General features: G+C 28.0%; 1 protein-coding gene across 1 annotated transcript in view; it reads left to right on the forward strand.

The window, feature by feature from the left end:
* LOC111635630 (serine/threonine-protein phosphatase 4 regulatory subunit 3-like) overlaps positions 1 to 13,915 on the forward strand; it is a 110,569-nt gene that overhangs the window by 92,951 nt on the left and 3,703 nt on the right. The window contains 4 exon segments of the mRNA XM_023380646.1: positions 1,048 to 1,206; positions 3,927 to 4,096; positions 9,059 to 9,204; positions 11,318 to 11,496. Of these exon segments, the coding sequence (XP_023236414.1) occupies positions 1,048 to 1,206; positions 3,927 to 4,096; positions 9,059 to 9,204; positions 11,318 to 11,496 (654 nt within the window).

Consider the following 13,915-nt stretch of genomic DNA (forward strand, 5'->3'; position numbering starts at 1 on the left):
TTGGACATGTTAAAAGCATGTAAAATCTAAAAGAACTAACTATTAAACAATTAAAAAAAAACTGATGAAATTTAAAATATATTAAATATTTATTTCAGTTTAGTTGATTTAAAAATGAAACTGTCTAAAAAAGTTAAATTATAGATAGGTTGCTGCAATCTTTAGTAACTTCTAGCATGATCTGATAACAACATAAAATGACACAGGTTTAATTTTGCTGTCATGAATTTTCATTTGGTTTGCAACATAGCAATCTGCCAAGGATGGATTCCTCATGGAGGACTTTATATGGAAAAACTGGCCTTTATTTATTGTTTGACATATGAGAAAAATTGTCCATGGCCAAAGCCAAGCTACAAATCCATGGTTAGTGGTTGGTGGTTTTATCCACTTGGTCACTGGTGGGCCCAAGAATTTTCAGTTATGAAAGTGTATTTTTGTTTTTAATAAAAATAGCCATCTAAATATGATTTTATATGTATTTTTGATGTATGTGTACTGAATGTGTACATACTAACACAACTTGTTATACAACATATATGGTTTTATAAGATCCCTCTGAAAGGAAATGTGGCCTTTTGGATTGTAAAAGGTTCTTTGTGATAAATAATCATCAGAATACATTTTGTTCTTGATTAAGTTATAATTTTGTTTATATTCTATTAAATTTATAGTGTATCATACTGTTGTATATGAATGTATATCAAATTTTCATGACATAAATTGTGTTTAGAATATTTTATAAGTTTTTCTTAGCTTGTATGTTAAATAATAAATTATTTTATATAATATGAGTTTTAAAGTCACTCATATTCCAGAATTCATGTTTTAATAAACATTGGGTTCCTGAAAATATTGAGTTTGTCATTTTCTCTTCTATTAAAACAAATAAGTTAATGTATATGGAAAATGCCATATATATATTTATTTTCCATTACATTTCTTTATTTTGTGAATTTCATTATATAATGTTATGTATATGTGTATATATATTTTTTAGAACAAATTGTCTTAATTAATATTTATATTAAAAATTTGTCTTTTTAGAAGATATACAAACTGCACAGTTACTCGGTTTAATACTGGAGCTTCTATCTTTTTGCGTGGAACATCATACTTATCATATTAAAAATTACATCCTTCATAAGGATTTGTTGCGCAGGATTTTGGTACTCATGCAGTCAAAGCATACATTCCTTGTTCTTGGTGAGTATTTATTGTTATTTTATCTCAAAAATAGTAAATATAATAAAGAAAAAATTCTTTGATAAACCGATCAAAGAATGCATGTTTTCACTTAAAAATTTGGTTTGTTTGATATATTTATTTTGATCACTTACAGAAAAGAATGAAAACTTTGTAATATATAATAATAGAAGAGATTGGAATTTGGGATCTAGAAAATCTTACTTTAAAAAAAAAAAATTTTTTTTAATATTCTGAACTGAGATAACTGTTTTAATTGCAGAGTTGATAATAGCAGCATTAAGAAATCAATTTGTTAATCATGTGTTAAATCCTTCAACATAGCAAATCTAATTAGAACCAGAAGAAAAAGCATGTTTATGTCATTTGTGATTCAAGTATTTATTGAAAACTTGTCGTTATCATATTATTTACATTAATTTATGGCATTTTACATTTTATGAATGAAGATTTTTGTATCATTATTAAATAGAATAATTCTATATTGCCTGGTGTGCTTTTCTGTACAAAATAGTGTTCTGGTAACTGAAATTTTTTTGTAACACATCAAAAGCCATTCAAATTTTGTAATTTCAAGTTTTATTGAAACTTCAGAATGGTGTTCCAATAAATGGCATATGATAGTTTGAAATGTTGGTCAAAAATAAACATAATAATGAAAATTCAAGATTGAAAAACTTTTGTTGTTCATATGCATCTGCCTATACATCTATATAGCTTTCCAACATGGAAATTGTTTTCATAACTCTAAACAGCAGTATTTATCTTTTTAATCAAGTTTTTTAAAACACTTTTCAGAATAAATAATGGTAAATCTGATTTTTTCAAAATGTGTTAAAAAATAATAATTGACAAGACTATATCTTGTTTATAAAATCGTACTGCCGGTCAATATTATCAGCTTAGAGGTATGAAGGTGTACATGTCCTAAGGTCAGAGTTCACTCCTTAGAATGACTGTAGGTGGTACTCTCCCCAACCTGACTTCAGTGGGGTGAGGTGCCTAATACTCTGTGCCAAATATCAACTGAGAGTTGATATTTGGCACAGAGCATTAGGAGCCCAAATCATTTGCGCATAAATCCAGACTCGTAGGTAGTCAGGGAACTGAGAACCAAGTCAAAATAATATACAAAATGGCGACCCTCTTCTACAAACAGGCAAAACAGGCACCTCACCCCACTGAAGTCTGGTTGGGGAGAGTACCAACTACAGTCATTCTAAGGAGTGAACTCTGACCTTAGGACTGAACACATAGTTTCTTCTATGTTATATAAAATTTGTAATGTAATTTTGGAGTGCTTTAAATATGACGTTAAAACCAGGGCTGTGGAGTCGGAGTCGGATGATAAGGAAGAGTCGGAGTTGGAGTCGGTAGATTTTTACGCGACTCCACAGCCCTGGTTAAAACAGTTTTATGTCGTTACAGGTGGGTTTTTTAACATTATCTAGTATGGTAAAATCATAGGACAGATAAAAATTTAACGTTATATTAGGGTTGTCATTACATTCAATGACATTATAATTGGGTTAAACTGTATATTGTTTGTGCAAAATAAAAAAATAATTTCAGACAATACAATAGCCACGATTATTTTTTTCAAAAACGGGAAATTTTTGTTATGCATTGACAAAAATTCAATCTGGACCAACACGCAACTGAGAGAAATTTCGAAATTGGATAGGTTAATTTCATTGAAAGTGCATCGTGGACAACAAAGTTTGAACGATCGCGCCCAAAAGCAGCAATAACAAAGAAGATTGGAGAATGAGAACGAGGCCCGCCTTGAGTGTCAAAGTGATTCTGCTTAGTAGTGAGTGTCCAAGACATAGTCTTGTCCCAAATATGGTTTTGCCGTTTTACTTGTTAAATTTAAGTTCAGATTGTTTCTTATGATGATGGGATGACAACAATGATGACAATACTTCACTATAATTAGACAAGAAGTAATGATTACTAGAATCAGTATTGCTTTGATAAACTTATGCTCTTATCATTAAAAAAAAAATAATTAATTTAATATTTTTTTCAGAAGTTTTAAATTGACCATCTGTGTTAATGCATTTATATCTTAAAAATATTTTTATTGTTTTGTTTTTCCTTTTAATTTATGACTTAAATTAGTTATTATTTTTTTACTAAAAAATAAAAGAAAATTTTTTGTCAAAATTAAAACTAGGATTTTGAAGAAAGAGAAGTCTGTATATATATTATAAAAACATGTAATAAATATTTAAAAATAGAGTATAAAAGCAATAAAAAGTCAATGGCCAACAATAAATCTTTTTGCATAAGAGTTACATTTCATTTTGAATAAAAGCATTTCATGAAGAAATAAACAATTTAAATAATCTGTTTATATAATTATTTGTACTAAATTACATCAATATTGATGAAAGAAAAATAAGTTTGATATTCTATGAAATAACCACAATTATAGAATGCACTTTTAAATGTTTCCTTCCAAAAACTATATTCATGAGGCCAGATATTCAAACTTATATTTACATTTGTGTGAAAAGTGATCTGTCCCATATTCAAGTCAAAATTCAGGAATAAAAGTATTTATATTAAATTTTCTTTGTATTTCATTTCATTTAAATCTGTTTTGCAGTTTGTACTGTGAAGAAACATTCTAATAATAATCTGTTTTTTCAAATAGCATGTAAAATTTTTAATTAAAGTCATAAATAATTTAAAAAATTTTTATTATTAAATAGGTGCCCTGCGTTTTATGCGGAAAATAATTGGTCTCAAAGACGAATTTTATAATCGGTATATTGTAAATGGAAATTTGTTTGCACCTGTAATCGATGCCTTTAAGAGGAACAATGGAAGATATAATCTATTAGATTCTGCTGTTATTGAAATGTTTGAATTTATTAAAGTAGTGAGTAATAAAAGATCTTTTTTAAATCTCTTTCTATTTTAAGATATAAATATAATGTTTGGTAATATTTTCTTTATTTTGTGAATTTCATTATATAATGTTATGTATATGTGTATATATATTTTTTAGAACAAATTGTCTTAATTAATATTTATATTAAAAATTTGTCTTTTTAGAAGATATACAAACTGCACAGTTACTCGGTTTAATACTGGAGCTTCTATCTTTTTGCGTGGAACATCATACTTATCATATTAAAAATTACATCCTTCATAAGGATTTGTTGCGCAGGATTTTGGTACTCATGCAGTCAAAGCATACATTCCTTGTTCTTGGTGAGTATTTATTGTTATTTTATCTCAAAAATAGTAAATATAATAAAGAAAAAATTCTTTGATAAACCGATCAAAGAATGCATGTTTTCACTTAAAAATTTGGTTTGTTTGATATATTTATTTTGATCACTTACAGAAAAGAATGAAAACTTTGTAATATATAATAATAGAAGAGATTGGAATTTGGGATCTAGAAAATCTTACTTTAAAAAAAAAAAAATTTTTTTAATNAATCACAGCCCAGCATGTGTGCTGTTTACGGACTACGGCTGTTTGAAAGGTTTTCTTCCATAAAATTAATCAAGTCTAGACTAATTTGACTCAACATTTCCAAAACATGTATAATTTTTTGGGAATAATCCGTATAAACTATGCTATAAACAAAAAATTGTAGGATTACTTACCAAGTGTGCACCATTCTATGGCACCATTGCTTAAGCTTGTTTTCATCGCAGAGCAGTACATCGAACGGCGGGCGCATTTTCTGATAAGTTATTTTTCTGTGAAAAATTCGCTGAACTTTGGAGACATAGTTAATAGAAATAATTTTTATGGCCGTTGAATAAGAGATGTTTTTTTCACAAGAAATGTATAAAATTACAGTACTGTATTAGACATACAGTACTTAATTTATATACTGTACAGATGATAGTAAACTCAACTTACCCACCTAAACTCTCCATAGCATGTAAGTAGTTCGGCTGCTCATCTACTATTGGTCCAGATTCGACCAATCCTGCCGCGACACGAGTCGGCGATGACGTTTTACCGCATTTTATGAGTCTCTTTTAGCGTCTTTATACAAATGCGGTCGCAATTTTTTTGCCGCGATATACAAATCCGCATTATAGGGGGGTCGACTGTATTTAATTATGAAATTTAACTATATAATTTACAATATATATAAAATATAAAAGCATAAAAAAGTCTTTGTTTCAGCCCTTGTTGTTTTTTATAACTTTTGTATTTTATATATATTGTAAATATACTGTCTGCCATTTTTAAATTAAACATAAAATTTATGTTTAGGATAGAATGTATATCTTGACCTGAGGGCAAAATTGCAGTTCATAATTTTAATTGTCATATGTGTATTAAATTTTATAGGCGTGATATAGTATATGAATAAGATAAAAGTAAAGACTTGTTGAATTTTAAATGGTAGCTGTATTACGTATTATATAGGTAAATGTCTCTTCAATCCGAACAAAATTTCGGTAGACTTTCTCACAGCTCTACAGGTTAAAAATCTCCTTTATTGTTTTTCTAATTTTCTAATATTAATTTTCTAATTTCTAATAATTTTCTAATATTTCTAAGATTATACATTGTCGTGTAAATGAAAAATTTTATTGTATGTTGAACCTTTTTAAAGTTTATACAACGTATACTACTCTGTTATTGTTGTGACACTTTTAAAGAAAAACATTTGTGTAGCATAATAGTACGGATTTCGATGTAAAACACCCTTAAGAGGAAATTATAAATTTGAAAACATTGTAAATTGATAGTACAAGTACTGTAAAAAGGATGAATGAACATGTGGGAAAATCTTAAGCACTGAAGAGGGGCAGGAAAATTAAACTTGCCCGAAATGCATATGTGAAAAACAATAAAGGAGATTTTTAACCTGTAGAGCTGTGAGAAAGTCTACCGAAATTTTGTTCGGATTGAAGAGACATTTACCTATATAAAAGTAAAGACATTTATTTTATTCATGTGTTATGCCAAACTTAAGAATGTTGCTCATTTCATAAAATAAGTAAAAATTTGCATAATTTAAGAAATCTCTAATTGATGTGCCAATTTCACAGATTTGGCAATATTCTTGTTAAATTCACAAAATTGGCAGTTGTGCCAAATTGTGAATTGTGCTGTTCAACTAGTGCAGAATTATGGTAAATTTATGATCTTATGTATAGTGAAAGCATGTATTTTTTTCCTTTTACCTTGTTACGGAGTTTCTAATTTAAGAAACTTCATAACAAGATTTTGCTGTAGGTACTTACTTTTTCTTTATATATTCTTAAGTCTTAATCCAGCATTTAATGTAACAGCTATTTAAATCTTAACTAATATAAAATTACTGTTTAACTCTCATTAAATGTTAACGTCAATGGCTTATCTTTGGTCTAACTCAGGATTTATACTATCCAACATTACATTAATTAATGAAAAACTAAGTAATATAATATTTGATTAATACCAAAAGATAGTAGATCATATACATAGTAATTGGTTAATTAAATTAACTTATTAATTACATCAAAATATACTATATGTTAATTTACATATTTAGTTTCAAAATTAGATTAATGTGTTGATTCAAAAAATAAATTTATAAGAATGATAATACATTAGTTCCTGGTGTGTTAATTTGTTTTTGAATATTAATTGTTTAATGTTAAATTATTACTCAGAAATGACAAATATATTTAGAATTACAAATAGGGCTGTCCATTAATTGTGTGTGCAGTTTTTCAGAACCTTTTGATCCCCTTCCTCTCTATTGTGTTCAATGATGTACTTTTGGCAAATCTCCTTCCCTTTAGTTAAGTATACAACAGTTCCACAGACCCACCATGAAATTGAAGAAATGACCTTATAAAAAGATCTACAAACATATTTTAACTGATAGTTTATTCACACAACTAGAAAAGTAAACTTATAAGAAGAAATTTATATGCCACTAATACCATGTCTGTATAGACAATGTTTTAACCCCTCCTCTTTATTGTGTACAGTGGTATACTTTTTACAACTCTCTCCCACATTACACTGTACACATACACCTCAGTATATGTTATAAAATTCCAATTTTATGAAATAAGCAATTCAAAATACCTCTGTTGTGAATTTGACAAAAATTTGCATAATTTGTGACATTGGCATTTGGTGTGATTTCATGAAGTTTGCAAGTTTTTGCTAATTTCTCAAAATGAGCAACATTCCAGGATAAAACTTTCTTCCCTCTCTGGTATGCCAAAAGAGTGGGAAATTTCTATACAAATGTACTTTCTATTACTGTGATTTTAATGTAGCTAGTTGAATTAAATTTATCCTATCTAATTATTAACTTAGTTTAATCATAGCACAATATTTTGACAGATTGTTTGACTTTAATCAAAAATTGAGTTTGTTGAGTTGTTTGTGTGTTAAATATACAAAATTCTCTTACATTAAATGGGACAAAGTAAAATTAAATTTGATGCTTATCATTTCACTTGTTCAACTGTAGTTTTTCTCCAAATGATAATATTCAGTTATAATGTATCATCAATATATATATGGACGTGTGTGTCCCTATATTTCACTTTTACGCAAAAAGTACACATCGCACGTGAATGCTGTTTGTATGTGGTGGTAGCCCCAAGTCTCCATTCATGCATAGGGGTGGTTGCGTCTCGATAGCTATAAGGGTGCAGGAGATATGAGGCTGAAAGTGGTTGAAAGTGGCTTTCTATTTCGAATGTTTTGCTTGAATTAAATTCGAACATAAAATTCAAATATTGGTTCGATTATAGAACGATTGTAAACATTCCAGAAATGTTGAAAATAGTTTGTTTGACTAAACGTAAAAATTCTCTAATTAGTCTGGAAACGGGGGACCTAATTCTTGCATTCTGTGAAAACGGGTAAGATTGGCTATAATGTAATTATCTTAATCTTCACTATCGTTACTTTTTGCCCAGCGAACCGGGTCCTTGCAGCTAGATTCTAGATTACTTAGAAAAACAGTCTTTTATATATATATATAAAAAAAACTATATTACATACAAATAAAAACCCAGCGAAGCGGGTCCTTGCAGCTAGTTTTAAATAAAAATAATAAGTTTACATGGCCAACGATTATTTAATATTAATATAATAAATATAAATACAACTTTTTCCAAAGAAAAATTCTTTGTTTCAGTCATTTTTTCGTTGTTCGCACCATCAGCAGTTCATTAAAAAACACAAATACTCACGGAGACGACCTTTAGTTTTAGGCTACTGCCTCCGTAGTTAAAATGCAAAAAATGATAAAAGTGTCCTCTGGTGTTCTTGCCACAATCACATGATACATTTTAAATAAAAATGTGAACAACGAAAAAATGACTGAAACAAAGAATTTTTCTTTGTACAAAAGTTGTATTTATATTTATTATATTAATATAGTGTATCAATTAATGATATATAAAAGTGATATGAGTAAAATCACTATAAAATTTATTTTTACTAATGTTATTACTGATGAGGAAAATAACTATGAAATTGATAAGAATATAAGTACTAGTTCTTCTACATTTTAAAGTTATAAGGCTTTTAGATATACAATGTAGTTGTGTTTTAATTTTATTAACTTCTTGTAACTTTTCATTATCATCTTTTCTATTGCAGAATGCCTTAATTTCAAAAACATTATCTCTTACTGACATTCAGTTTTCAATACGTTACTTTAATATGTGTTTTTCTTTTCAATAATATATTAATGAAATAAATTAGAATATTCTAAGTTCTGTTTTCTTATGATTATAGATTATTTATTTTAATTGTAATTCATAAAAATGTTTGAAATTATAAATAAGAATATATTTAATATGAAATTGGATAAAATTAAATATTGTTTTAATTATTTATATTTCAGGAAGATGTAAAATCCTTATGTACCCACGTAGTAGAAAAGTATGGCAAAATTTTGGACAAAGTTGATTATGTTCAAACATTTAAATCTCTTCGATTACGTTATGAACAACATCAAGACAGGTTAAAAGATCGTTCATCTCTTGACAGGTTAGTTATTTATTTGAAATGATAAACTTAAATTATTTTTCCAAAACAGTTTTTGGTATATGAAAGCATTTCACTGTGTCAAATATATTTTATAAAAATAAAATAAAAAATGTTAATTAGTCCAGTTGACAATTATCAAGCAAATTCAGATTTTGCAAAACACTACTAAATTTTTGCTTTCATTTGCTCTAGACTGCTTAATTAATGTTTTACTGTCTATAATTGTGAAAAGATAGTAGAACATAAGATTATTTTAAACAAGGGAGTTGACATTCATAAAATAGTAATCATTATTGATTGGTTATAGTTAGTAGTTATAATTATGTTTATATTTCTGATTTCAGAATAAAGTTTAAAGAATTAAGAATTGTTTATGGGTTCTCTGTTCTTGAAAATTTTTTTGAAAATCTTGCAATTAAATTCATGTAAAAGATCATTAATATGAGTAATGATCTGTGGCATGCCGTCCATGGAAGCTGTGGAAGCGCCACTTCCCTTGTATTTTCTAAAATATACATACATATTGTGCGATTATTTTCATATTTTAACATACTTTGAATTAATTAAAATTAATATTTTATTATAACTGCATTATGTATCTTATTACAAATTTCTACACATGTGAAAAACAATAATGAGATTGCTATTGCAATATAAATTCATATATGCATATTCCCAATGGAAGCTGTGTATTGTCTAATACAGGACAGCTTACACAGCCAAAAATCTGAATGGTGTAAAGCAGCCAGATTACACGCATTCACGCATGCATTTTACAGAGCACCAACCTCTGGCAGTTTAGCTGATGGATGCTACACACCAAAGTATTGTATAATGCTTCCAATGATTCTATCCAGGGTCAGCATAGCTTCCCTACCATCAAATGTCATCGCACGCCACTGGTAATGATCAATGATGAGTAATAATATACTTATTATTTCATGTACAACAAAGTTCTGATTATCCAAAGTAAAGCAAACCAAAGTTATTTCAGATAATTAAATATCTGATAATATGGAATGTTTGGTAAATCATTAAACTAGATTTGGATGCATTATCTTGTAAAGTGTACTGTATAGTACAGTTGACTCCCCTATAACACTGTTGATAATTCCGTTTTATATGAATTTCATGTTGTACGAGTCACTTAGATTTTACAAATACGCGAGCCGTTCACAGCCCAGCACACGTATTTGTAAAATCTAAGTGACTCGTACAACATGGAATTCATATAAAACGGAATTATCAACAGTGTTATAGGGGGTCAACTGTGCTTTGTTTTAAGGCTAGAATTAGTTATTGAACACACAATAAAACACTTAATTTTACTACCAATATTATTTATTATGCAATTGTAAATATGTGATTGCAACTAAAATTTTAAATTTTCTTTAAAATTTGTATTTTAATGAGAAATAATCAAAGTAAATTTTTTTGAAACTTCTATTAACTATAGATATTTCAAATAGCTTGCAACACCCAGCAAAGATTTGTAGAACAAACTTATATATTACATTCTCTTGGTTAAGTATTTCTTCATAATCTACTTTGGTTAAACAATTTAATCAGGACTGTTTTGGTTCAGATATATAGAAAAATTTACCAGTAGTATTATTTTAATGTACTACACACACACATAGTTTTGTGATATATTCATATCAAAATAAACTATAGTTCATAAAACAAAATTAAAATATTACATGAAAATACTCTTTTGTCAAAGATAATAGCAGAGAGGAAAAATCATCGTGTTCAATTCATTAACATTATTTTTGTCAGCAAAAACAATAAATAATTTTATGATTCATTTCCCTGAGATGGAAGAGGTCAAGTAATTAATGAAAATAATGAAATTTTAAATATTTAAAAATCATTTGGGAATAAAGTAATGTTTCATGTGGAATTTGTAACTGTGCACAATTTAATTTAATTTAGTAAGAAATTGTCCTCTGTAAAATTGAAACATGTTTCATATTATGATAATACAAAGTAAAATACAAAAACAATATAGAGTATAAATGTATAATTTTTGTTTTTCTTTTTTTAAATTAAAAAAAAATTATTTTAATTTAGTTTACTGTTTTTTTTTAAACATATATTTAAATTTTTGCAGCATGCCCTCCATTTTAAGGAATAACCGATTTCGTAGGGATCCCCGGCAGTTAGACGAAGACGAAGAAATGTGGTTTAATGACGACGATGACATGGAAGATGGCGAGCCAATGTCTGATACATTAAATAAGAAATTAGATGATGAATTTGACCAAATTGGAAGAATTCTAGATAGAAGAGGCAAGTTCTAATAATTATAATAGTTCAACATAAAGTTTTATTACATAATGAAATTGTAATTTTTAATACAGTAGTATTTATTTAAGTGTAAGTCAATATATCAGGATATCTGAATGAGGGTGTTTCAGTATTTAAGTTTGAATTCTTTAGATCGCACTTGATGAGGACTTTTCTCCTAGATTTTAGTTTAGCAAATAGTAGAGGGACCTTAAGGGTACTTCTTTTCTATGAGAGAATGTTAATTTGTTATTGCCAATATTTTTTCTCCTTTCTTTCTTAAGACCAAGGAATGGGTTGACAGGAGATGCTATGAAGCTGTTCAAATTTTTCTGTATAATTTTATAATTTAAATAATGTTCATTCTTATAGATTGCAGTCAGTTGTTTATATCATATATCTATCATTGGTTTGTTTTAAAATTAGGCATATTGCTTTCTTTTATCATTTTATTTTTAATTTATTGAAAAAGGAAGCAGTGAATGATATAAAAATATCTTATCTAAATTTAGAGCAAAATATTTTTGTTAATAAATCTTGAATTGTTGAAAATGAGAAGAGTTTAGTTTCTATTAGAGCAAACAAATGTAACTTTCATTGTATTAGGTTTACAGTAATTGTCAGTGTATATTAGAATCTATAAAAAATGAAATGATATTATTGAAATGTCTTATCACCATACCATGAGAATAATTTTTTAGTAAAATATATAATTGTATTAAGATATAATATTTCAATCATGAAATAATAATAGTGATCTGTTAATTAAGACTACTTGCTACTGATTACTATGGTTATGTGATGTTTGTGTATATCTCTGTCTTTAAGAATTTCTAACTGTGTGGCATGTGTTCAGCATGGTTGATTTTATAATGTGATGTATCTGCTATTATTAAGTCCTAATATTTCTAGGCTTTTCTATAGTCTATGTGGTATGACACCTGTGCAAGAAAAGAACACAAGCACAATAAGTACTCTATTCATTCTGCATATGTACAGTACTATATTTCCTGAGCAAGTGTGGAGTATTTACTAATTTTTCAATTTATATATTTTGTTGTTATAAATGGTGGCAGTCATCTCTAACCTTTTGTAGGCATTACCTTGTACTTTTGTAAATTAATGTATTTTGCTTTATTGATATACTGATCTCGATAAAGGCACATTATAGACATATTGTATCTTGTAGCCACAATATTTCTATTATGTATCAAACATTCACAATGTACAGTACATATGTGTGATCTTGTTTTGTCTATGATTGATTGACTTGTCATAGTATATTTTTGTAGGTTGTTTTCTATGACCATCTAGGATCTGTATATGTAGTATGGTTGTATTTGCATGCAAGCTTTTGATGTATTGCATTTGCTACTTGATAATGTTGATGTAAGTAGTCTGTGTCAAAAGTTTGCAACCTGACTTGATATGATGTGACAGATTTTGTGCATAGTGTGTCTGGAAATGTATCCTTTAAAATGTGCTTTCTGGTTTTTGTATTTATCATCCGTTATTATATTGTAATTGGGAACCTTTCATTTCTTCAAAAAGTTATCCATGAGTTAACCAGCAGTTTGACATAGTTTTGTCAATGCAACCTGGCTGAGATTGTTACACTATGTTTACGTTAGGAAAGTTAAACTTATTTAGAAATAATTTTAATGAACTCGGTTAAATAACTTCCTGCCTCTTGGCACAACAACCACATTTGCTATCAAATCAAATGGCAATATACATTAATTAAAATATAGAGTGAGTTTCATTTACTTAATCTACATGTTACATAAATGTATTGAAATCAGTTCTGATCAAAACAGCATCCAGATTTTCAGGTTATGAAATTATATTTTCATAGTGACAGCACATGCAGTTCTGTTCAAGATCCCTGTCCAACAAGAAAGCTTGACTACTCTTCAAGTTTAAACTTCCTAGATAATTGCATTTAAACAGCTTTGTGATGTTTTAAACTAGTTTGGCTGAACTAATTCTGTTCATACTATAACTGCTAAACTAGTTTAATGAATTAAACTTGTTTACTTTTTCTAGTGTAAACATAGTATTAGGATGCCTATTGAGTTCCTTCTGAACCCAAGAGTTGTTGATGATGTCTGTACATTTTGCGTACTGTATTAGATCCAGGTCAATCATGTGTAGGATTATGATCGCCATACAAGTCTCACCTGTTCTGTACCTAACAAGTGCAAGGGTAGCTCCTTTCTTTCTGGCTCTGCCTCAGTTCTGTCACAGTATGACAGAGTTGCATGTTGTCTTAGTATAACTTAGAAATTAATTATATTGTAATTATTAATCTTTTAAAAAGGGCATAATTATACAGTACTACATAATTTATTTTAGACCTTACAGAAAAATTTGTTTATACTTTATATGTTTTGTATATTATATTTGATATTAATCATTTATA

This window comes from Centruroides sculpturatus, unplaced genomic scaffold, assembly GCF_000671375.1.
Source record: "Centruroides sculpturatus isolate CEXI.00-Female unplaced genomic scaffold, Cexi_2.0 scaffold1025, whole genome shotgun sequence".
In the NCBI taxonomy this organism is placed as follows: Eukaryota; Metazoa; Arthropoda; class Arachnida; order Scorpiones; family Buthidae; genus Centruroides; species Centruroides sculpturatus.